We start from the raw sequence: 26,970 nt of genomic DNA, 5'->3' as shown, positions 1-26,970 counted from the left end.
GAAATTATAAGCTCTGCCATAGCAAGTCGCTTACTCCAGGCCTCAGTTTCCACATCTATACTATGGGCGTGCAAATAATACCAACTTCCATATACTGAGCATCAACTCTGTTCATTCATTTAATCCTTTGAGGTACATAGTAGTATCTCTGTTTTATATGTCTGTCTCACAGGATTCTGAGAGAATTAAATGAACCAATATGTGAAGTGCTTTACAGCCTGAAAAGTGTCAGATAAAAGCAGTTACATTCATTGCCTGTGGAGGGCAGATGAAAATTGTAATTGGTAATATTTATGCTGCGTCTTCTTATATAATGTTGATGTACAAACACATTATTGGTAGTACAGCTCATTTATTTATTAAATGAATATTAATTAAGGGCCTACTGTGTGCCAGGTACTGTTCTAGGTGCTTAAGAAACATCAGTGAAGAACATCAAAGATTGCTGCCCTGGTGGGGCTCATATTCCAGCAGGGCCAATGGACGATAAGTAGTAAATAAGTAAGTTACGTAGTCTATTGGGAGGCTGTGAGTGCTGTGGGAAACAGAAAAAGCAGAGCAGGGTAAGAAGGATCAGGAGTGTGGGGGAGAGGAGCAAGTTGCTTTTTTAGTCAGCGAGCCTCGTTCATGTTCTGTGTGCATAGCCACTTCACTTATTCATTCAGCACATGTTTACTGAGCACCTTCCTACCATGTGCTGGGGCCTGGAGACATAGCAGTGAGCAGCACGGACAAGGTCCTTTTCCTCCTGGAGCTTACTTCCTGATGGGCAAAGTGGACAATAAACAAGCAGGCAAATACATGTGGTAATTGCAGGTTGGGGTAAGTAGTGTGAAGGAAATAAATAAGGAGATGTGAGAGCAAATGGAGCCGTGATGGCTCAGTGGTTAAGAGCTCGGCTGCCAACCAAAAGGTTGGCAGTTCTAATCCACCAGCTGCTCCTTGGAAACTCTATGGGGCAGTTCTACTCTGTCCTGTAGGGTCGCTATGAGTTGGAATCAACTCGACAGCAGTGGGGTTTATTTTGGTAAGAGCAATAAAGGGATGAGGAGGAGATAGAGAGATGGCACAGCTCGTCCGAGGTGACACTTGAGCTGGGCTTGAAGGATGAACATGAGCCAGCCATGGACAACACTGGAACAAGTGTGTTCCAAAGGCTGCAGGACCGGAAGAGACTCAGCACGAGGAGTAAGCAAAGGGGGAGACCTTGATAGAATATGGTGCAGGGGAGAGAGTGACCAGGACCTGTGGATGGTGCAGAGTCCAGAGGCCACGGGGAAAAGTCTGGATTTTATTCTGCAGTCGGAGGAAGACCACTGAAGGGTTTTAAGCAGGACTTGACTTGATCTCATTTCTGTTTAAAAGATCATCCTACATGCCATGTGAAGAGTGGACTTCAGGGAGGCAAAGTATAAACAGTTCGCTTCATAGCAACCAATAGAACAGGACGCAGTAAATTCTCAAGCTAGTTCCAACTGACATTCATTGAACCCTTACTGTTTGCCAGGCACTGCATTGGGTGCTGTTTGTGTGCATTATCTCATTCGCTCCTCTCTGTGCAGTGTCTGCTTCATTATCTGATTCATTGTCTCTCAGAGTTCCCAGAAAGCGGGGGTACAAGGTGGGTTAGGGTGGATAATTTAACATCAAAGCAGCAGTGAGTACTCCATCCGTTTTGGGATAACCTACCCTTGCTGGTAGCTGGAGGGACGTTCTTGTTCAGAATCCAGAATGTACTACAGTCCAACCCCAACCCCCAAAGATAGCAGTCAACTGAGAGAAACAAGTCCACCTTCCATTCAATCAGCTGGCCCTTTAGGTTCACAAGAACATGATATTTGGCCTTTGAAACCATCTCTTGATGGTAAACTCATGCCTAAAATGCAAAGTTCCCAGGGGAAAGAACCCTGCCCTGGTCATTTTGCTAACTCAGCCCCCGGAGCATTTAGATAACAAATGCCTTCAACATTAGAACTTGAGTGTCAGTGGAATTGGGTTGAAACAAGAGATGGACACAGCACTTGAGGGTTTCAGAGTTACTCTCTAAGCCTGTTTGCCGGGTTTCTTAGGCAGGCAGATTGTCTAGGCAAGCTTGATCCCAAGATGAACCCTGAGGTGCATGGGCTACCATGAAATATTACTGTGTTCCAAAAGAAAACAAAGGACGTTTTCCGCCTTTTATCTTTCAAAACAAACGACCTGAAATATTTAACTGGGCACGTTGCATCATTCATGAATCTGACTGTACTCGTGATCACAATCTGTGGGCACGCAAGTACAAGTCTGAAGATCAAGTGTTTACCTTTTCAAGATGATATATTCAGGTAAGGCTCTCCAAGCCAGACTCCCTGCCAGTTGAATGCACTCTAGCAGCTTCCTGACATTGGCCTTTAGAGTGCCTGAATTTCAGTTAACCCTTTGATGACCCAATTATTTTCTCCTTTGAATTTTTTGTTGATACCATGTGTTTTCATTAATGGAGGCATGCTGAATCATTGAGTGCGTCTGACTTTTTGGTAGGTAGTATGGACTTTTGTTTTCTGTTGCCCCCTCCCACAAGCCTACCCTGAGTGTTTAGTGGTACATATGAAGAACCACTGATTATACCCCAGAGTCCCCACCGGGGTCTATTGGTACATAAGTGTAACAAATAAAAATTTTCAAAATTCCTATTTTTCCAACCAATAATTCAGACACCTCATACAATACCCTGTAAAAACAGTAATTTGCAGCACACACCCGTTTCTTCAGTTTCCGGCAGTCATATAGGTCCCTGCCTTGTGGTAGCACACACTATCAGTGGTACAGCAGCTTCCCAATAAACCCCAGAGGCTGGAAAAGTTCATTGATGCTGTATTTACCACCGGGCACAAAAGGGTTTAAAAAAAAAAAACCCACTACCACCACCACAGAAAACCAGCGAGTTCCTTTGTCATACTATGCCTTTTTGAATCTGATAGCTTAAGTGAATTAAAGTCTGATCAGTGTAGTTCTTCTCTGCCCCTTTGGAGCTGCATTTAGAAGGCAAAATCAAGAGGTTTTCCTTTTCCTAGACACAGCTCAACTCTATAAAGGGCTTCCGTCTGGAAATCTGTTTTCGAGATCCGGTGCGTGTTTCCAATACCCCGTCACGTGAGGTCTGACGTAGTCACCCAACATGACCACAAGAAAACGAGCTGCCGCAAAGATGAGTGTGGGATGGTGGGGTCAGATCGCTGAGGCAGTGTTGTTTGTCAGAGAGCTTTCTGCAGGGAAGAGCAAACCCGAGCGATAGATTCCGCTTGGATATGGGCCCGCACCGGCCCAAAATGGATTGTGAGTTTGACTTTTGCAGAATTCCAGGTCAGTATCCTAATCCAGTGCGTTCTTTTTTTAGTTGGGTTTTATTTCTACGTTTCTTTTTATAGAAGACAGCATGCAGTAGAGGGAGGAGAAAGTTGAAAGTCACTCTGTTGATTCAGTTTTGTTATTAATACGTTAGGAATTGAGTGGTCAAGATGCTGAGAAGAAGGCTCTTGGCCTTTTCCTCTAATCAGAAGATTTAGAAAAATGGGGTTCAGTCTGGCCCTCGGGAGTAACTCTGGTCCACACCAAGAATGTAGACGAGGTCGTTTCACTCTTCTCTTTGAAACGTCTTAAGATTTTCTTATAAAAGTACACTAAATTTTATTAACAAGCCCTATAAGGGCCTATATAATAGACACATTAGTTAACAATTCTAAAGGGGTTTTGAAGAATCTTTTTTTGCACTGTGCGGGTTAGGAGTTTATTTAGAAACTATGGTTTTAACTTTTTGGACTTCTGTGTATTCAGTGAAGTTGTCTAATTGGGGGAGGAAGTGATTTAATTAAGCAAAAACACTGAGGATTAGTTGGTCAGATCGCCAAGAATTGTTTCTCTCTGTTCTGAAGTTCAATCCCAGAGTGAGTTAACCAGTGCTTGAAAACAGTGTCCACATTAAGATGGGGAGGGGGTTGATTTTTAATGGATGAATGTATAGAATCATATGGGCAAACATACTGTGGCCAAGCTAACCTTTGAGATTTGGAAGGCAGGGATGCAAACAATGATAGAGTCTGCAAGTGGAGTGTAAGTGGCAGCCGCGCAAATTAAGGAACAGTTTTCACCTTAGTATAGAGTGGAAAGGCCTGTTGGTCTCACCTGGTTTTCCAGCCCTGTTCATTTACTCAAGAAATAGCAATCGCCTCAAGCTTGGGAAATAAGGGCAGCTGTCAAGAGTGTATAACTGTGTGACTGTGGGTGTGTTGATCTGTGTGTCTCCGTCTTCTAGTCTCTCCATTTGTCTCCTGGGGATTTCTGCTTTGTATTTTACCACTTTCATCCACTTTCTCTTTATTTCTGTTAGGCTTGTGTATAATCTTTTTTGTTGAGTTAAAATTTTTTAAGTAATTTCTTTAAAAATTTTGAACTTTTTTTTTTTTTTTTATAGATTAGAGCAGCAATTCTCAAACATTTTGATCCTAGGACTTCTTTATGCTCTTAAAAATCATTGAGTACCCTAAGAAATTTTGTTTATCTGAGTTATATATATCAATATTGACCATTTTCAAATTAAAAATGAGAATTTTAAAAACTATTTATTAAAATGACTGTGATTAAACCTATTGCATGATCAAGTAACATTTTATGAAAGATAACTATCATTTTCTAAGACAAAAAATAGAAGAGTGATATTGTTTTACATTTTTGTAAATAACTTTAATACCTTGCTTAGTAGAAAACAGCTGGATAGTCACATCTACTTCTGCATTTAGTTGCAATATGTTTTGGTTGAAGTGTATTAAAAAAAAAAATCCAACAAATACATAGTTGGAAAAGGAAGGAGTTTTCCAGTAGTCTTTTCGGTTAGTTGTGGAATATTCTTTGATACTACACCAAAATTTGACAAGTAGTAGTTTCTTTTTTTTAATTTTATTGTGGTACTTTAAGTGAAAGTTTACAATTCAAGTTAGTCTCTCATACAAAGATTTATATGTACATTTGTTATGTCACCCTAATTGCTCTCCCCATACTGTGACAGCACACTCTTCGTTTCCACCCCCGATTCCCTGTGTCCGTTCAGCCAGCTCCTGACCCTTTCTGCCTTCTCATCTCACCTCTGGACAGGAGCTGCCCGTTTAGTCTCATGTATCTAGACAAGTGGTAGTTTCTTAGAGGTTAGTTGCAACATGGTATCTGAAACTGTATCAATAAACCTTTTGTACTTTGTTACATTAAAAGCCACCGGTCCATCTTGTGCCTTTTAATCCACGAGTTGTTTTTTTTTCCTGTAACAACATGTATTGGTTATTTGGAAAAGAGTGATTTACTGAGTTACGCATAGCTTCCAAGTTCATTACACAGTATCCAAAAATCTGATTGGTTAACATAATCACTAGCATCATCAGAAAAGCCATTACACGTTGGGAAGTGTCAAGTTCATAGTGGTAAATACAAGCTTTCCAAACTTCTAATTTTCACACAAAACTCAAATTTTATCATTGGCAACAAAATGGTTAAGTTATTTCCCTTGAACTGACAGCCTCACTTAGTTCATTTTCAAGAAAATGCTGGATCAAATACCCAGGTCTGAGAACCATGGTTTGTCTGTCATTCTTTCAAGTAAAAGTAACGTTACGTGAAAAAATTGGCTAGATCAGCTCACAACTCAAAGAACCATCCAAGGGCTTTTCCTCAAGGCAGCCGTCATGTTTCAGTATGCAGCAGAAGTGTTTTATGTGTATCTCCCATTTTGTCACACAGATTATAGAAAAGATGTGTACTCAAGAGTTAATAAAACGAGTAATTTTCACTCCTTCATCTGTTACTGGCTTGATGCCTGCTAGTGACCCAGCAGTTTTACCCACCATTACTTTTGCATCATTAATGCAAATGTTAGCACAGTAAAAGGCAAATAACATCTTAGTATTGTAACGAAAATGGTTTTGACCTCATGAATTTGCTGAAAAGGTCTTGGGAGACCCGGAGGTCCATGAAACACACTTTGAGAAATATACGGCTGGATTAGAAAAAAATAAAATAACAGGAATTAAGTTTTATTTTCCAAATCGTTTTGCTGTCTGTAGAGTAAAATTTGGGTTCTTCTAGGCCTGAGTTTTAAAGCTCTAAATGGGAACTGTTCTGTATACAATATATAATTTAAGCCATTTGCTGCTCGGGGTCTAAACAATAATTTCTTTTATAAGATCAGCACAAAGTTGGGTGCTGTGCAGATGTCCAGCTTTTCCAGCCTGCTGTGCCACTCCATCATCTCTAACATCAACTACTCTCTCTCCCCTTGGTAACCTCACTACCATCTTTGGGTTCCCTAATATGCTGCCACGTCTCAGAGAACTCATGAACTGTATAAAAGAAATGGCTAACGAGGTTGTGGAGGCTGGCATGTTCCAAATCCGTGGGTCAGGCGTAGGCTTCTCCCTGGCCCTCAGTTCCTGCCCAAAGGCACTCAGCTTTCTTACTCCGTGGGCCCAGAAGCCCACTGCGCTGTCTCCTGCGGGTCTCTGCTGCCAGTCTGTCCTTCCTTGGTGGTGGTAGGCTCTTCTCTCTGCTCTGGGATTGGCTGTCTTTAAAGGCAAAACTGGTCAATCCCCTTGGTGGGCCACAATTACCTTATTTGCACATCCCCGCCCAGTCACCTGGGTGGGAGTTACAAGACCATGGTGAGAAAGGCCATACTAAATAATTCATCACACCTCAGGGTCTAGAAGCCAGTTTCTGTCTTCTCGCTGTCAGCAACATCAGCAATGTATTGTTGTACCCTACAGGTGCAGAAAGTACAAGATGAGTAAGATTGTCCCTGCACTCAAGGAGCTCATAGAGAAAGATTCAAACATGAACAAATACAGTACTACATGTTATAGTAAAGGTTTGAACCAAAAGCTAGAAATTCCAGAGGAGGGGTCATGGAGATGAGTTGTTGTTGTCGTTGTTGTTGTTAGGTGCCCTCGAGCCCGGGTTCTGACTCATAGCTACCCTACGGGACAGAGTAGAACTGCGCCATAGGGTTTCCAGGGAGCAGCTGGTGGATTTGAACTGCCGACCTTTTGGTTAGCAGCCAAGCTCTTAAACACTCCACCACCAGGGCTCCTTATAAAGTACATTTTATGTAAATATTTACATAAATAGTTATAACTATACTATAGAATTTTACATTTACTTTAGAAGTTTATATTTACCTTTTTAATATATGTAGATATATATACATATACATATATATAAATATATATACACACACACATACATACATGTGTCCATACATACATACAGGATGACCATTCATGCTGATTTTCCTGGGGACAGACCTAATATATACTTGTTGGCCTGGCACAATTATCAGTAGCAACTTTTCTTTCTTTCAAGTGTCCTGTTTTAGATGCTGAATTATATGTTCACCCTATTTATATATATGTGATTATAAAATATATTTACATATATCATATGTTCCTATATATGCAGATATGTAAGTGTACCTACAGTTTTTTATATATATGTATATATATATGCATGTATGCATTTTAAAGGTATGTTTAAAAAGCTATTACAACTAAAATACAAACTCAGGAAAATAGTAACTTAAGCCAGATGACCACAGTTACCTAATTACAAATTACTTAAAAAGAATATTGACTCACTGTGTATAAATTTTTTTAATGAGAAACTAGTTTGCGCTGTAAACTTTCACCTAAAGCACAGTAAAGAAATTGTGACTCACCAAAGTTTTTGCATCAGTAATATTTTGTTAGCTTTTTTTATATTTATTTAGTCCATTCGGTAATACTAATGAGAATAGTGAATTTATTGCACAAAACTTAACTTTTTAGAAGCCATTTTAGAAAGTTACATGTAAATCAAATCTTATCTTCTTTCCAGCTTTTTCTTTTTCTGAAATATGTTGTCAACTTTCCACGGCAGGAGCTCCTGAGACTTTGGGTTTAAGTTACTTTCTGTGAAGTAATGCAGTAGAGGATGTCACCGCAAAATAACTTTTTCAAGCCAAAGAATACTTTGTGTGTGTGTGTGTGACAATGACTACCCTCCCGAATGATCTCTTTTATAAGTATTAATTTTCGTTTTGGGGATTTTCTCACAAGAAGTACATCTGATAAGCTCTGTGAGTCCTGTGTAAACGTAATGTTCTCATCAGTCACAGAAACTGAAATGGCTAACAGGCCAGGCAGGTCAAGTTCCTGAGAGAAGCAGCTAGGTGATAAATGCTTGGGTAGACATTGCGTGCATGCGTGCGTGCGTGCGTGTAGGTCACTGTGGTGCGGGGACGCATCTACTGAGTGCCAGCCCTTCTTGCCTGGCAAGAGTGCCACTCCAGTGTTGCTGGTCTTCCTATTTTTCAAGAAAAATCATAAGGATTTTTATGTTAAATCTCACAGTTTTTCAACATTTGCTGAATTTTTCAAAAATACCAAGTGGATCGTACAGAACCTGTGGGTGGCCTCGATTTGCTCCATGGCCCGCTGTGGATGCTCTCTGGTCTGTAGATTTAGAACGCGTTTCTTGGCTGCACTTTGACCGTGTAACATACGTCATAGCACCTTCAGAGGTCATCCAGTGAGCTGGATAGCTCTCCTCTGAAGACTGTTCATGACAAAACTTGGTGGTTTACGAAGAGGGCACTGTTAAGATTGGAGAAGTGGGTGCTAAAGTCGGAAAGGCTTTAAATTGCATCTTCAATAACTTCCACGGCTTTTCCAATTTATATTTGCAGATTAGGATTCTTTGTTTTAAGCTATTTTATTGACTCCTAGATGATAAACTTTTTGAGAGTATGAAACTCTGACTCTATGCCTCTTTCTGCCCCAAACTCCCTTTACTCCCTTCGCTCGTATCTACAGAGCTAAATTCTACCCGTCAAGATCTAGTAATCGCTTCCTCCTCTAGGCTTTGCTGATCCTCTCCCTCGCACCCATTCCCCAGCCTCCCATGAAATCTGAAAGCAGTCTCTCTCCTCTGAACTCCCGGAACCTTCCCCCTGCGTGCCTGGTCCTGCGCAGTCACCGTGTATCTTTGTTTTGCAGTGTTTCACAAATGTATCTTATTTCCCCTACTATACCACAAGCCCATTGAGACAGAATTTTCATTTATCTTACGGCACTAGGTTTTAGTATTAGCCCTCATGCCTGGTTCTAGCTGGTTGATAGAAACCATCTGAAGCGCCTCTGAGACGAAGAGGGAGGGAGACTTTCAATGCCTACTCTTTGTGCCTTTTGAATTTGGTATTATATGAATGTATACTTATTTGTAAATTAAAGTCTAAAAATGCATATGGATTCAGAATCTCTGTGGGGGAGGGGCATGGAGAATCTGTAAATCTGTGCTGTTTTAAAGTTCCCCAGGTGACTGATGCATTGTCAGGTTTGGGGACCACAGTCCCAAAGTATATAGTAGGCATCCAGTGAGAATTTGTTCAACGGAGGAATAAATTTCTGTTTTCCTGTAGCACTTAGCCTGATGCCTTGCATGTAGTAGGTATTCAATAAATATTTGTTCAGGGCATTTTGATCAAAGATTCTGTAGAGGCATCCTGATAAAAAGGGGGAAAATGCAGAACAGAATTTCAAATTCTTATGGACTGCAAACTTTGTGGAGCCATGAAGGCTGGATGAACCCCTGAAACTATTGCCCTGAGATAGTCTTTAAACCTTAAACCAGAAATACCCCTGAAATCTTCTTAAAACCAAATAATAGTTTAGCTTAACTAGTAAAAAAATGTCTGCCTTGAGCATTATGCTCTTTTAAGAACTATCTGTATGGGACCAGATTGACAATAGCAACTCAAAAGATTGCATAGAAACCTTAGAGGGCAGTGAGTTAATGTTAATAGGGGAAGAACAACTCAGAAAAGGAGGGTAAGAATGGTTGCACAACTCGAAGAATGAAATCAGTGTCACTAAATTGTACACGTAGAAACTGTTGAATTGGTCTATGTTTTGCTGTGTATATCCTCAACAACAAAATAAAACTTTAAAAAAGTTTTTAAAGGGAGTTAAAATAAATTTTGAATTGAGAGAGATCCCCCGTCCACTCAATCCTACTTTCTTAGCCGGGGCCTGTCCCCACTTTCCCAGGCTTTCATTCCATCTGGGTGGTTGGGATACTTCCCATCTGCACCGCTAGGATGACTGACGAGTTGGCCTGCCTCCAGTTTGCCTCCCTCTGATCCTTTCATCATACTGCAGCCTGAGTGGTTTTTTTCCCTTTAACCTCAAATCTGATTATGACTTCCAATGGTACTCTATTACTTGTAGTATAATATTTACTGTGGGGAGTATTTTAGAGCCCACCTCAATCAACAGATGTGCCCTGAGTACCTGCCATGGGCCTGGCACTGCTGTGGGTGCTGGGATGGATCCATCACACACAACCACTCATCAGTCCCTCAGCCCAGTGTACCCTCTTGTCATTTTTTGCTTTGCCCATAGCGTTTCTTCTGCTTAGACTGCCCTTCCCACAGCCCTATTCTGTTTCTTCCTTGATGGTAAGCATTCCAGGGCCCTGTAAATAGTAAGTTGTCACTTCATCTTCTAACACTTTGTACATACCTCTAGTATAACGCTTACCATCATAGATTCCAATCACTAATTGGTATGTCTCTTTCTTCCCCTGGACTCTGAGCTCCTTGAGGGCAGAGACCTGCCTTACTCACCTCCCTATCTCCGGCACCAAGCACCATATCTGACCATGTTAGGTATTAACATATTTGCTGGGTAAAATTGATACAAGAATGAAGTATTTTTCTTTTGGTTTTTTGGGGTGTGTGTGTACACGTGCGCACGCACCAAGAAGGCAAATCAAGGTGCTACACAGCAATAAAGTAACTCTGATTTTAAAAGGATTTCTGCTTCACAAAGGTAGATATTCCCCTGAAAGAGGTCATACTTTGTGTTTCCAAAGATATGAGGATGTTTTAATGACATGTATGATGATACTTGTAATTACATATGCATTCTAACTGTAAGTATGACTAAGACGTTAAGTTTTAACAGTTGGGCCTTTTGCTAACCATCTTAATTGAACAGCCTGAGGGAAGAATCCGAGAATACCACAGAAGTGGGTTTATAATCTGAGCCAGGACACTGTAGAGTGTTTATTGGACACAACTCCAAAAATAAGCTGAAATATTATTGTATTCTCCAAATGGAAGTAGAGCCAAGTGGGAGGTTCAAGGTGCTGTGAAGTGGAGCATTTCGGAAGAAGCAGTAGTTTTGAGGTGGAAGGACGAAGTAGATGAAGTCAGCATAGAAGTAAGCCAAGATGGAAGCCACTTTTTTGAGGCATATAGCATGTGTTTTGCCAGATTTGAGTCTATCCAGGTTAAGAGAAGAATTGAAATAATACATGGGCTTCAGAGAAGACCAACAGGATTAGGATAGATATGAGTCAGGGAAGAATGTAGACCCTACAGGGGCCCACGGCAGAGAGCCTCAAGGAAGGCAAAAGATACGTCAGCAAAGTACATTGTTGATCTGTAGCCCATGAAGGACAGACTCCTGAGCTCTATTCAGGGGTGACCCTTCCTCCTTTTAGAGGCAGAGAGGAAGCCATATGGATTCCATTTCATTAAATCTCATTTTTATTTATAGATTTAATCCCTCCCACTAGAAAAGATTCATGGAAGATTACAGTTAAGGACAGATAACAGTAAACAAGAGCAGAAGAACTCATGTTAAGTAAAGAAAGTGAGACAGTAGTCACACCAGAAAGTCAGGCTAAGAATAGCTATAACAATTGATGATAAAAGTTAATTCTAAGCTTCCTTGTCTTGAGAGTTTAAAGAGAAACATGTTAAATATATTGTTCTCATTAGCTGAATAGAAGAACTTGTTAGTAAAAACGTACTTTTTGTCTATGGCTGCATGCAATAAAAGGATTTATCAAATGGATGCTTGTATAAAGGATGCTAAACAACATGATGGGCACAGCTTATAATAATAGCAGCCTTACAAAAGGTGGCCATCTGGTCTCTCCAACCCGAATAAATGCCATGAGCTAAATGTTATCCACTAGTGCTAGGAAGACATTGCCACTGGGAAATACCATCAAGATACATGGCTTTCTGGAGACTTCATTTGATAAGGGATAGCACAGGGAGACTGGATGAGTAGCTGGGTAGTATGTCCCTTAGACCAGTGTTTGTTTGTTTTGGTTTTGGTTTAACTGCAGGGGTGATCTATTAGTGCATAGTGAAATCAGTGAGATTAGTTTAGCAAGTTGCTGTTATTTTTTTTTTTTTTAATGAAATATAATGGTACAGAACAGAATGCATCACACGTCGTAAGGGAAGCCATTCATTTCCTTTGTGTCTTCGGTCACTAAGTACCATGTATTTCTTACTGGAGGCATGAAAACCACTGCTTTCACCAATCGCTCACTAGAACATCAGCTGGGTGTCCAGGCTCTGCCATCCCAGGCCCTCTGTATAGGACAGTGTTCACTCAAAGAGAGTCACAGGACCAGGGCTCCGGGAGGAACAGAGGGGATTCTCACGCAGAACAAGAGCCATTGTGCCTTTCGATTGTGCTAATTTAGAAACCTGTGACTAGACCCAATATTATACACTCAGAAACATACTTTCCTAGTTCTGGTTTTATTTCCTTTGTTTGCCTGCAGTACCTCACAGAGCTCTTTTCTAAAACCTCTAGTCTACTTTGGCTGTAATAAAGGAGAAATCAGAAAAGAACTGGTATGGGTTCCCACGTGGGTCAGTAGCGCAGAAAGGCAGGGTGTCCCTAGTAGTCATACGGGTCAAGGAGAGATCTGGGGAGCCCAGCAGGATAGAGTGGGACCCTTCAGAGCCACAGATTAGGAATGGCTCTTCCAGTTTTTGCTTCTTTTCTGAGCAGATGGTACCTTTACATATAGGTACCACTTAGGGAAAACTTTTTTTTTTTTTTTTAATCATTTTCGTGCTTCCTGAATTCTGTTTGGATTAGATCGTCGAGGTTATCTTTGAAAACAGATAGGAGGCTTGTGGCAGGGCCATGGCATTGCCTAACTCCAGGGATCTAGTGCAGCAGCCCTGAGTGATGATGAGACCCTTAACATTTGGGGGAAAAAATCCTTTTACCAAATTGGGACAGGTATATATTGCTACAAATTTGCAGAAGTAAGGGGAAAGACTACTGGGACAATTGTCAACTATAACAACTGTTAGCACTGGTCTGAGAAACAGGTGGGGGTGAGAAAAAGATTCAGCTCCTAATGTTGACTCCTAGTCCTGGGAGCAACAAAATTTTTTTTTTGAAGGAGAGTTTATTCAAAATGGTCTATAAATGAAGAAGCCACTTGTGGAAGGGCCTCTGACGTTTCTCTCCTGTTGTTTCAGATGACAGTCATGTCCCTTTCCAGGGACCTCAAGGACGACTTCCACAGTGACACAGTGCTCTCCATCTTAAACGAGCAACGAATTCGGGGAATTTTATGTGATGTCACCATCATTGTGGAAGACACAAAATTTAAAGCCCACAGCAATGTCCTGGCTGCTTCAAGCCTTTATTTCAAAAATATATTTTGGAGCCATACCATCTGTATTTCCAGCCATGTCCTGGAGCTGGATGATCTCAAAGCTGAAGTGTTTACAGAAATACTTAATTATATCTACAGCTCTACAGTCGTCGTCAGGAGACAGGAAACAGTCACTGATCTTGCAGCTGCAGGGAAAAAGCTGGGAATATCGTTCTTGGAAGATCTTACTGATCATCACTTCTCAAATTCTCCAGGCCCCTATGTATTTTGTATTACTGAGAAGGGAGTAGTTAAAGAAGAAAAAAATGAAAAAAGGCATGAAGAACCAGCCATCACCAATGGGCCAAGGATCACAAATGCATTTTCCATCACTGAAACAGAAAATAGTAATAACATGTTTTCTCCGCTGGACTTGAGGGCAAGTTTCAAAAAGGTCTCCGACTCCATGAGAACAAGTGGCCTTTGCCTAGAGAGGACCAACGTTTGCCAGGAGCCGGAGCCCGTCCGCACACTAGCGGAGCACTCCTACGCTGTTTCTTCTGCGGCGGAAGCTTACAGAAGTCAGCCTGTATGTGAAGAGGCCAGCAGCTCGACTGGTAAAGCAGGTAAAGAAAATGGCGAAGCTCTTGCAGCAAAGCCGAAACCATGCCGCAAGCCAAAGACACTCTCCATACCCCAAGATTCTGATCCACCTACAGAAAACATACCACCCCCTCCAATAACCAACTTAGAGGTTAATCAGGAAAGAAGCCCACAGCCAGCTGCAATTCTCTCTCAGTCAAAATCTCCCCACAACGAAGGAGATGTCGATATTCCCAGGGAAGATGAGAATAAATCCTCTGACGTTCCTGGGCCGCCGGCAGCCGAGGTTCCACCTCTTGTTTACAATTGCAGCTGTTGCTCCAAATCCTTCGACAGTAGTGCTTTGCTCAGCGCCCACATGCAGCTTCACAAGCCAACAGAGGAGCCTTTAGTGTGCAAGTACTGCAACAAACAATTCACCACCCTCAACAGATTGGATCGGCATGAGCAGATCTGTATGAGGTCAAACCACATGCCCATTCCTGGAGGAAACCAACGCTTTTTAGAAAACTACCCTACCATTGGACAAAATGGAGCTTCATTCACAGGTCCAGAATCTTTATTATCTGAAAATAGGATTGGTGAGTTTTCCAGTACTGGAAGTACCTTGCCAGAGATGGAGCACATGGTTAAATTTGTTAATGGACAAATGCTCTACAGTTGTGTTGTATGCAAACGCAGTTACGTGACTCTATCCAGCCTCCGTAGACATGCAAACGTTCACTCATGGAGAAGAACATATCCTTGCCATTACTGCAACAAAGTATTTGCATTGGCTGAATACAGGACAAGACATGAAATTTGGCATACGGGGGAAAGGCGGTATCAGTGCATTTTCTGCCTTGAAACTTTCATGACCTACTATATACTGAAAAACCATCAGAAGTCTTTCCATGCCATAGATCATAGACTTTCCATCAGTAAGAAAACAGCAAATGGAGGCTTGAAACCTAGTGTCTATCCATATAAACTTTATAGGCTACTGCCTATGAAATGCAAGAGGGCTCCTTATAAGAGCTACCGACATTCTTCCTATGAAAATGTTCGAGAAAACAGTCAAATGAATGAGTCTGTACCTGGCACCTATGTTATTCAGAACCCACACAGCTCCGAATTACCTACACTGAATTTCCAAGACAGTGTAAACACCTTGACCACCAGTCCAGCCATCCCATTGGAAGCATCTGCTTGTCAGGACATACCCACTTCCACCAATGTACAAAATGCAGAGGGCACCAAATGGGGAGAGGAGGCAGTGAAACTTGATGTTGACAATAACTTTTATTCAGCTGAGGTGTCAGTTTCCTCCACTGAAAATGCCGTCAATTCTGACCTCCAGGCAGGGGGTGTGCCTGTCCTGCCTGTGAGTAATGGCAGTGAGAAGTCCACCTCTGTGATCAGCTACAGTGGCTCAGCCCCCTCGGTCATTGTACACAGTAGCCAGTTTTCATCGGTGATCATGCACAGCAATGCTGTTGCTGCCATGACCAGCTCTAACAACAGAGCCCCCGCAGACCTGGCTGTCAGTCAGTCCCTGAAAGACAACAGCAAACCTGAGCCAGACAAAGGGACTAAAGTTGCAAGCATTAAGGAGAAAAAGAAAACAATACAACATAACAAGGGAGAAATACCGGAGGAGTCAAAATATGTTGCTGATCCTGGAGGGTCGTTGAGCAAAACCCCAAATGTCACTGAAGAAACCAGTAAAATCGAAACCTACATTGCAAAACCTGCTCTACCCGGAACCTCCACAAACAGCAATGTTGCGCCCCTTTGCCAAATAACAGTGAAAATTGGGAACGAGGCCATTGTGAAAAGACATATCCTAGGGTCCAAATTGTTTTATAAAAGAGGGAGAAGACCCAAATACCAAACGCAGGAGGAAAGTTTGCTGCAGGACAGTTACCCGGAAACCAAGGGTGACAGCCCACTGGGGCTTTGCCAGTCGGAGTGTGTGGAGATGAGCGAAATGTTCGATGAGGCCAGTGACCAGGATTCCACTGACAAGCCATGGCGCCCTTACTACAACTACAAGCCCAAAAAGAAATCCAGACAACTGAGAAAAATGAGGAAAGTCAGCTGGAGGAAAGAGCATGGGAACAGGAGCCCAAGCAATAAATGCAAATACCCAGCAGAACTGGATTGTGCTGTGGGGAAGGCCCCTCAAGATAAGGCTTTTGAGGAGGATGACAATAAAGAGATGCCCAAGCTGCAGTGTGAACTCTGCGATGGAGACAAAGGAGCCACGCCTGGAAGCCAGGGCAGGCCCCACCGACATCTCACTGCCAGGCCTCATACCTGTGAGCTCTGCGCCAAGCAGTTCCAGAGCCCTTCCACACTCAAAATGCACATGCGGTGTCACACGGGAGAGAAGCCCTACGAGTGCAAGACGTGTGGGCGATGCTTCTCAGTGCTAGGGAACCTACAGAAACATGAACGCATCCACCTGGGCCTGAAGGAGTTTGTCTGTCAGTATTGCAGCAAGGCCTTCACTCTGAACGAAACCCTCAAAATCCACGAAAGAATCCACACTGGTGAAAAGCGTTACCACTGTCAGTTCTGCTTCCAGAGTTTTTTATATCTCTCCACAAAAAGGAATCACGAGCAGAGGCACGTTCGAGAGCATAATGGGAAGGGCTATGCCTGCTTCCAGTGCCCCAAAATTTGCAAAACAGCTGCTGCCCTCGGAATGCACCAGAAGAAACACTTATTCAGAAGCCCAGGTCAGCAGGAGAAAATGGAAGGTGACGTGTACCAGGAAAACTCAAATCCCTTGGAGAATCCACATTGCATTGATTCAGAAGACAATGACCAAAAGGATGATGCACACGCCATTGTTGAAAACGTTGTCCTTTGAGTGGTGATAGAAAAATCTTCAAAAATAAAAGTTGGTGGGGTTTTTCTTTTTCTTTTTTAGTTTTGTTTTGTTCACACGACAGTCATGAAGGAGTGACATGTAAAAAAAAAAAAAAATCTCATTTGCGAAAATTCCAGCAAAAGGATACTTTCGTATCTACTTTAGGTTTTAGCATTAACTTTATGCAAAGTGCACAAAAACCAAAATAGCTGAAGCCTCCAGTGTCCCAAGTACCTTGTGAGAGTTAATGAAGTTCTTAGCTGTGGTATTTCTACCAGTGAATAAAAGAGTTTAATTTTAGCCTAATTTAAAACACTTTCTAAGTAAATGCTAATAGGAACTGGCTGCTGAACTGTCTTTAATCACTGGAGAACATAAGGGTCAGATATCATGAAAATGTCATCTTCACAAATATGCTAAAAGGTCAATGAGCCATGGAAGTCTTTATTCCCGTCTGGCTTCTGCACTATGAAAATGTGTTTAAATTAATGGATACGTATGAAATAATAATATAGCTGAAAATATGTGTGAAATGAGTAACCTAAAGTAGGACATTCTTTCATTCTGTAGAACTACTTTTCTGCAACACAAACCTTGTAAAATACTTATATAAATCACTATAACGTTTAACTATTCATATCCCCTGTAGAGAATTATAACGAAGAGCAATAGATCTGCAAATAATGAGGACTGATGTAAAAATCAGTAGAAAGCATTATGATTATGACTTAAGAGCATGTGTATGCTTTTAGATGGAATGCTGTTCTCTTGAAGTTATGGCTGAGCTGTTATTAGAACTTGTCTACTCAAGTCACAGAAAACATAGGTCATGCCTTATCTATGTGGGAGGGAGCCTTCCCAGAATTTACCTGTGATTACTTGTGCTGTGTATTACTCTGCAGTGGCCTCACCCCAGAGAATGAAGGAGGGTCAAACTCTCTTGAAACTCTCTGCAGTCTTCCAGTCATCACAAGGCCGTGGATGTGGCGGTCTATTCCAGACAGACTTAACTAGTCTGAAGGGTTCAAAGAAAGCCTGACATCTCCTGTTCCACTGAAGGAGGGTGCAGGATATTTAGCGCCAGGCACACATATGGTGGTGAATTCCCAGGCTCTTGAAAGTGACAGCCTAATCCCTGCAATTATTAGCCTTCTTGGAGATTGTGCAGCCCCCAAGTACATGTTAGTATAAAACAAAAGGACGACAGAGAAAGTTCCCACTCTTAATAACTTGAGTGGGCGGGAGGAAGGGGCCACCTTCCTCGCCTCAAACAGTAGCTTTGTTTTAGGGGCATGGGGAGGTAGGATATGGAGTGACAAGGTTCTTTCCCTCCCTATATGACTCAGAAGTATATCCACAAAGCCAGATGCCTTGTCTTGTCTTCATATTTGCAGACATCTAGCCCCCTTGCTAAAAACCCACTTTTTTTTTTTTTAAAGTTCTTTTACGCTGACCCACACCATCCACATTGCCCTCAAAATCTAATTGCCCCTTAGGATGGTTCACCCTGTGGACTAGGTTCCTGGGAAACTGGAACTCATGATTCTTTTTAAACTGGCAGAATAGGAGGGGAGAAAACATTCCTACCCTTTGATCACCAATATGAGCAGAATCTGGAACCTGGTTTAAGGGTGACCTGCAGGCATTCGTATTCATTGGATTTGATAGATGGAAATCCAAGGTTGCAAGGCTTTCATTACGAAGAAGTAGCTCAGAGGACTTCGGTTTTTCTCTCCAATTTGTGATGTCTCCAAGAAGAAGACTTGGTATGGATTTGGGTGGGTAAGAAAGCATTTCAACACCCAGAAGAGGACATGATCAAAGCTGACCTTTTTTACTGTAGTACTTTGCTGTTAACCCCAATACTGTATCTGCGTTTATCTTTTGTTCATCTACTTTCACTTACGTACAGTATTATATGGTAGAGGAAAATGGGAAAATGCAAGTGAATTCAACTTTATACGTTGTATGTATGTATACCTGCACTTTTCATTTGGGTTTGGTTAAAGAGAGTCACAAAGGGCTTATGAAAATCATTTTTGAATTGATTAGAATATTGAATAAGCAATCCTGTGATCCACTAATTTGTTTTATCTGAATTAGAATTATGAAATCAAGGAGAATTACTGTGTATCTTAGCCGTTTTGATTTGAGGTAACTCGAAATATAAAATTATTAAATGTCATCATGTCTCCCAGCCCTTACATGTGGATATTTTTTAAGTGGACTTGTATGCTGATAATTCTAGACCAAAGTAAATATGGCAGAATATTTATACATGAAAAAATAATTTTTCAAATATTTTCTATAATTGTATTATTCGTTTAAAATGTTGATAGCTTGTGTTAGTTTCAGGGAGGGGTGTATATTTTGATAAAAAATACTTGACTTTGTAACTGTATATTCTATACAATTTATAGCAGAGCCATTTTAAGACAGCCTTGTCACATTTTTTTGTTAATTGTGAAAATTTTATTATGAGTGATGTTTAAGTATGCATCGAGTACCTAATGACCAACTAGAATTTAAGTAAGTGTAAACAGTGAACATACTGTATGCTGTACAAGATATATTGTAATTTGCTGTTTTAGCATCTGTATTTTGGTTAGAAGATATTAAATGCAGATGTTAAGGGTTGGAAAAGTCTAATTTTATTTTTAGAAATAATGAATATAAATTTGTTTTTGCTTGATTAAAATAGCTTATTCCTACATTAAGTCTCTTTTTAAATGTTTCAGTGTTAATTCTTTGTACAGCCAAGCAGCTCTTTCAGCTCTGTGAGTCATGGCTTTGTTTCACATGTTATTCAGTCACTAAAGTTCGGTTTCCTTACTTCCTTGCGTTCCGTGGCACCTACTTACATGCTTAGGACTCAAATGGAAGGTGACTTTTTTTTAAAAAATGGTATAAGAGGGATTGAAGTTTTCTTGTAATTTAGTGCTTCGGCTAGGCCTGATCTTATAAATCAAAGAGTAAAATGTTTTCTGGAAGTATTCTGCTGTACCCATCCACAGGAAACAAATTACGTTTATTGAATATCAGGCGTTTTTCAGAGTTCCTTACATGGGCTTCCATTCATTCCGTCCACCCCTGCCGGTAGGCGTTACCCTCATTTTATGGTGATTTTGAGAAGATCGCACTGCCAGGATTCCAACCCAGTTCTGCCTCACTCCACAGCCCATGTTTTTTTTCCTTGTTGACACTTTAGAGAAAAGTGCTTAACATAAACTGATGGAGAGAGAGACGTGGCAAGGTAATGCAGTTTGGGGATGGTAGTTGATCTGACTGGTGTGGCGCTGGCTAAAATTAGGCAGTGATGAGTTCATCTTTTGGGTGGTGCAAACAGGTAAGCCCTCAACTGCTAACTAAAAGGTTAGAGGTTCAGGTCCACCCAGAGGTACCTTGGAAGAAAGGCCTGGTGCCCTGCTTCTGAAAAATCAGCCATCGAAAACTCTGTGGCGCTCACTCTGACACACGTGGAGTTGCCAAGAATCAGAGTCGACTTGATGGCAACTGGTTGGTTGGTTGGTTAGGCTCACCGTCAGCTGTCTCCGCATTGATGTATCACTCGCTGAAGCCTCAGTCAGTGCCTTGGGCGTTCAGCTCTCATATCTTGGGATCTTGTCCTTTCGTAATGAGTTTTTAAGAGTTTATACACTTTTTTTTAGGATATGGAGCAAAATTATAATGCCGCCATAAGCTAGTAATTTTTCACATAAAGAAAAGTCTGTTTACCATAATCATTCCTAACCTTTACTAATCCTCTTGCACATCTGTGGGATTAGTCACCATGGATTATTGAAAAGGAGTGCCCGTGACTCGGCTCCGCAGCATAATCTGTCACCCAACACGGGAAGGAACTCAAATTTCGAGTCCTGTTAATGCAGGTCAGTAGCATCGATTTCATATTTGAAGGGCAATCCAAAGCAAATCCACCAAAAATTTGATAACTAGTCTCTGCTAGGTCCCTGGGTGGCACAAATGGTTAAGCACTCAACTACTAGGCAAAAGGTTGTCAGTTCAGCCCACTCAGGCGCTTCAGAAGAGAGGTCTGGCAATCTGCTTCGAAAAGGTCACAATCTTGAAAACCTATGGAGCAGTTCTACTCCGCACACGTGGGGATGCCCATGAGTTGGAATCTACTCAATGGCAACTAACAACAGTATCTACTAAAACTAACATCATTATCCAGCAAAACAACAGATATAACATTGAAAGAATTTGTAGCAATTGGGAAAGTAATTGAATTAAAAGCATAAAAACAAATTGTGCAAGGCAATCTTGTATGTACATATTCTTTTATTCAGGTCTTTTCATTCCTATTGCTCACTCATCACCTGGTGAAACTCAGGTGAAATTGTACACTACAGATTAGTAAGTAAGCCCATGCATACCTTGCTTATTGGGTAATCTGTCCCTCCCTAATGTGTTTAAAAGGCTCCCTGTGACTGCAGTGGAATGAATAGACTAGGGTGGGGCAAGGGTGGAAGCAGGAAGATAAGATAGAAGCTATGGCAGTAGTCCGGCTGAGAGATGACAAGGACTTAAGCAATGGTGGGTGTAGAAGTAGTAAGAGCAGGTCAGATTCTGGATATTTTTTAACCTTTTAGTGTGGAAAATTCCTAACATAACCAAAAGTAGAATAGTATAGTGAACCCTAGTGTAGCCATCATCCATCTTCAACAATCAACAATTCATGGACAATCTTGTTTTATCTATATCCTTGCCAACTTTCCGCCTATCATATTTTGTAGCAGGTCCCAGGCATCATGCTATTTCAGCTGTAAATATTTCAGTATATATCTAAAAAGCAATTTTAATATAACCATAATTCCAATATCATACCTGAAAAAAATGAACCCCATCAGTTAAAATATCTGATGGCCTCATATTGCCATAATTTTTTTTTACAGTTTGAATCAGAACCCAAATAAGGTTACATACTACAACTGGTTGCTATATCCAAGTGTCTTTTAATCTATAGGTTCCCCCTGTATCTAGCTTTTTATTTTCTTCCTTCCTTGCCATTTCTTTTTGAAGAAATTTGGGTGGTTTGTCCTGTAGAGTTTCTCACAGTCTGAGAAGTAGCAACACTACTTCCTAGGATGGGTTATGTTCTTCCATCAGGGCACACATAGTATGTCTGGCTGAATTTCTGGATATCTTTTGAAGGTATATCTGATAGGATTTGCTGGTGGTTTAAGTCCCCCCCCCCCCACACACACACACACAAAGCCAAACCCGTTTGCTGTCGAGTTGGTTCTGACTCATAGCCATCCTGTAGGACAGAGTAGAACTGCCCCATAGGTCCCAGGAGTGCCTGGTGGATTCAAACTGCCAACCTTTTGGTTAGCAGCCAAACTCTTAACCACTATGCCACCAAGGTTTCCTTAAGTACCAGGAGATGAGAAAAAGAGGAGTGAAGGACGACTGCAAGGTTTTGGGCCTAAGCGATTGGAAGGATGAAGTTACCAGCAGACAACTAGATACATAGATGAGAAATTCAGAAGAGAGGACTGAACTGGAGAAACGGATATGAAAGTCATGACTTAATCATTCAAAACTATTTGAGCTTGGTACTAGGAATAAAAGAGTGGCCCAAACAAATAGTCCCTGGAGCTCATTATCTAGTGGGGAACACCATAAGCTGAATAGTTACAACTGTGGTAAGAGCTATGAAAAAAAAAAAAAACATAGAGCTCTGAGGACATCTAATAGGGGGAGCTAACCTAAAAGTTCAAGAAATGTCATCCTTGAGGAAATAACTTTTGAACTGACATCTGAAAGATGGACAGGAATTGAAAGGGGACAGGTCTTCCAAGCAGGGGGAATCACATGTACAATGTTCTGCCTCTGGAGGAAACAAAGTATATTGGAGACCGTTGGTGGCCAGTGTGCAAGAGAGATGGATTGGAGATGAGACTGGAGGATAGGAGCCATGCCATTTAGGGCCTCCTAGGTCATGCTGAGGATTTGGATCTTATCCTAAGAGCAACAGAAAACATTTGAATTGTTTAAAGTAGGTCGGAATGAGAAGAGGTATTTTCATCAGTTTTGTATTGTTAAAAAGTCACTGTGGCTGGAATGTAGAGAATGGCTTGGAAGACATTAGTGGCCAGAAGTAGAGCAATTAGGAAGCTATTGTAGTGGTGCCGGCTGGAGATAATAATGGCTTGGATGAGGTGGTGGTAGTGAAGACGGAAAGAAGGGGACAGATTTGAGAGCTGTTGAGATGAAACCAGCAGGACCTGATGTTGGATTGGATATGGGAAGTGAGAGTGAGGGAGGGGTCAAGGATAACCTTTTGGCTTTGGAGCTGTTGAAACTATGGGAATGCAAGATGTCCCCCATGAAGATTGTATAGAGAAAGAAGACGGAATCCTGGAAAACACCAATATTTGAAAGATGAGTCAAATAAGAGCCTGAGGCAGAGAGGAGACCCAAGAAGTATAAGGAAAATTGGGAGAGTGGAAGCTAGAAAGATAAAGATGGAAAGACTCTCAGTAAGGAGCAAACAGTTATGTCAAGTGCAGCTGAAGCCAAGTATGGAAAGTGCTCTTTGCACTCAGCAACTAGAAGGTCGCTGGCAGTGGTGTGCTGGTAAATGTTTAACAACCAGCCCTCTGGGGAGGGAAAACACCCTGACAGACAGTGTTTGCCAATTTCTGTGGGGTAAGCTCTCCCACTGTGAATTATTTTAAGCTACAAACATGACATCACTGAACATGGTGTTGGGAAGAGATGAGCCGGCTCCAGTGACTCAACTGGTCACCTTGGCAAGGGTAGTTTGAGTGTGGTGGTGGGCAGGTGGAAGCTGAGGGGCAGATGGAGAGCTGACGTGGAGACAATGAGTGAGGTCTCTTGTTTCAAGAAGCTTGGCTATCAAGGGGAGAAGAAAGACATGGAAAGGTAGCTACAAGTAGAAGGGTTGAGGGTCATGGTTCCACCATGCAGCATGGAACCAAAGGATGAGGAGGCAAGGGAGTTGAGAGTATTGGAAGGAGACTAGTTTTATTCAATAACTACAGAGTCTAATATAAGAAATGCAGACACCTCAGTGTCTGATAGACAAACACAAATAGAGGGGTCAGAAAAGAGGTGTGTCAGTGAGGCTGAATAATCCTGTTCTTCACAACTATTTTTATATTTGTCCCTCCACACACCTGTTGTAGTGGCAGTGATTCATGTCTGTGTTTTAAAGATATGGGCCCTGAGGCAAAGGGAAGTTTAGGGGCTTGTCCAGGCTCAGGGACAGGACCAACACCAAGCCTTGGTTCCCAGGACACTGGTTCACCACCATCAACTGATTCCACATTGACTAAGGTATTTACTGGAAGACCTGGGACTGAGACATTGACAACTATCACCCTTTCCTCAAAATCAGTGTTTATTGGTGTGAGGTTCTAAGCCCTTCAGAGTCCTAGGTCACTTTTTTTTTTTTTTAATTCAGCATGTTCTTCTATAGCACTTAGCATTACCAGGCACTCTTCTAAGCATCTTACGAGTATTAACTCATCTAATCCTCACCCCTGGGGAGTAAACATAATTATCATCATCCCCATTATTACCATCATCCCCTCTAGAGTTTCGTATGGTTATTTTTGCTGTGCAGTGCCACAAATCTTAGTGACTTAAAACTTCTGTGATTTGACTGGAATCAACTGAGTGGAGCCTCTCATGCAGTTGCAGTCAGACGGCAGAGGGGCTGGAGTCATCTAAAGACTCCACTGGACTGGATGTCCAAGAGGACGTCTTCACTCCCAGCTTGGTGCCTTAGAGCTCCTCCAGCAGCATCAAGCACTGGCCTCTACCCAGCAGAGTAGCAATGACTTCTGTGTGGTGGTTCTAAACACCAAGTGTGTGTATATGTTGTGTATTGTTTTTCCTTATAAATAGTTAAAATCTGAAACTTCTAGTTGGCTATTCAAAAGGATCAGCTATAGGACTACCTCAGGCTTGGACACATCATCAGGAAAGACCAAGCTCTCGAAAAGGACACCAAGTAGAGGATCAGCAAAAATGCGGGAAACCCTCACTGAGATGGATTGACACAACACCCACAACAATGGACGCAAACATACCAACTATCACGAAGATGGCACAAGACAGGACAACGTTTCGTTCTGTTACCCATAAGGTCACTACGAGTCAGAGCTGACTTAACAACTAACTACAGCAAATATTTGGACTAGGGAGCTAGAATTTGAGATACACCTCCCCCTAAATCAGAATCTTCAAACTACTCCAGTGCCCCCTGCTGTATAATATCATAGCCCTAAAAATCTGGATCATCTCTTGTCTTATACACGTCTCGGCCCCTTTAATGGAAGGGCAAGAAAATGCCACCTCTATTTCGAAAAGGTGACTCATTTCACATGAGCAGTGGGGTATTGCCAGAGAGAAGCTGACTCACCTCCGGAGTGGCCAGTTTCTCTTCCCAGATTCTGACAACCTGAGATAGTGTGTAGCTTCCCGTTGCCGTCTGGTCGATTCCGGCTCATAGCGACCCTGTAGGACAGAGTAGAACTGCCCCATAGAGTTTCCAAGGAGCGCCTAGTGGATTCAGACTGCTGACCTTTTGGTTAGCAGCTGTAGCACTGAACCACTACACCACCAGGGTTTCCTCGTGTAGTTTAGGCCCTGTTAATTTCTAGTTTCTCTGTTTTACTGGAGTAAAAGACCAGGCCCCACACATAGACTCAGACATGCCCTACGTCTGTGTAAGGGTGACAAGTGGGAAGAGCAGCAGGCCGTTTCCAAATCAGACCTCATTATTTCTGATGTTTCTCTTCCTAAAAACCAAAGGAAAGCATTCAGGGTCACTATTTTTGTCATCTCTCATCATAATGAGAATGAGCCTCCTCTGCTATTGCTCATGCTGAATATGACAACATTCCAGCCACTGGGCCTTCCTCACCACTCAGTACCATCCTTAGACTCAGGCAAGAGGACTCTGCCTCACGGGGCAAAGAGTCTTCAGGGCCAACGGGCCTGTGCCCACCCAGAGTCTGTGTCCTCCTCCCAGACTACAATCAGGACCTGAGAATTTCCTGCCCACTTCCAGGGCCTACTCAGGTCTCTTCCCTGCTGGTGTCACGCCCCTAGGCCCCAACAATGACCAACAAGCAACTGTTAGCAGGGGACAGAGTTTGTGATGTGTTGCATTGAACACATGTGTGTGCACAAGGCTCCCAGCAGTGTGGGATGACTGGGGGGAGGTAAGGTCGGGGGAAGCCCTGGAGCCAGCTCTTCTCATGCAATCTCATTCCAGCATGGAACACCAACGAGTCCAAGGATTCTCAAGTCAAACCTGGCCTTCTAGATTGGTATAAAGGTGTATTTGTCAAGGAAGAACATATTTAATTGGCAATTTTCTGGCCTTGTTTATAGATTTAAATATATAGGCACATGACATATAGGCTTCCATGTATACGTACACCCCTGGTCCTGCAAATGGTAGGGGTGAACTTGGCACCACTCCCCAAAATGCCTGGCTTTTCATCTCACCATGTTTGTGTACAAGCTCTTGGCCACATTGAAATGTCGATTCTAACCCCCATCCTACCCATCTACAGGCATAATTATTTCTCAATACCTAATTCAAACTCCTCATGAGCACAATTAAGTGTTCTGGAATTCCCATTCTTCGCAATGTTATCCATAATTTGTTATGATCCACATAGTCGAATGCCTTTGCATAGTCAATAAAACACAGGTAAACATCTTTCTGGTATTCTCTGCTTTCAGCCACGATCCATCTGACATCAGCAATGATATCCCTCATTCCACGTCCTCTTCTGAATCCAACTTGAATTTCTGGCAGTTCCCTGTCAATGTACTGCTGCAACCGCTTTTGAATGATCTTCAGCAAAATTTTACTTGTGTATGATATTAATGATATTGTTCGATAATTTCCACATTCTGTTGGATCACCTTTCTTTGGAATGGGCACAAGTATGGATCTCTTCCAGTCAGTTGGCCAGGTAGCTGTCTTCCAAATTTCTTGGCATAGAGGAGTGAGCACCTCCAGCACT

At 42.0% G+C, this 26,970-nt stretch overlaps 1 protein-coding gene across 7 annotated transcripts in view; it reads left to right on the top strand.

Moving 5' to 3' along the window:
- The window catches only part of ZBTB38 (zinc finger and BTB domain containing 38), an 85,836-nt gene that overhangs the window by 52,958 nt on the left and 5,908 nt on the right, over nucleotides 1-26,970 (top strand). For 6 of the 7 annotated variants that reach the window (XM_023739346.1, XM_023739348.1, XM_004385081.3 and 3 more), the window contains one exon: nucleotides 13,358-19,864. The exons of the other annotated variant lie outside the window; for it this stretch is intronic. In XM_023739346.1, coding sequence (XP_023595114.1) covers nucleotides 13,358-16,936 — 3,579 coding nt within the window. In that variant the 3' untranslated portion in view covers nucleotides 16,937-19,864. Of the gene's footprint in view, nucleotides 1-13,357; nucleotides 19,865-26,970 lie in introns of those variants that run through there. 7 annotated transcript variants of the gene reach the window in all.

The sequence above is a fragment of the Trichechus manatus genome, unplaced genomic scaffold (genome assembly GCF_000243295.1).
Source record: "Trichechus manatus latirostris isolate Lorelei unplaced genomic scaffold, TriManLat1.0 scaffold00132, whole genome shotgun sequence".
NCBI classification, from domain to species: domain Eukaryota; kingdom Metazoa; phylum Chordata; class Mammalia; order Sirenia; family Trichechidae; genus Trichechus; species Trichechus manatus.
This window is presented reverse-complemented; position numbering and strand designations above follow the sequence as displayed.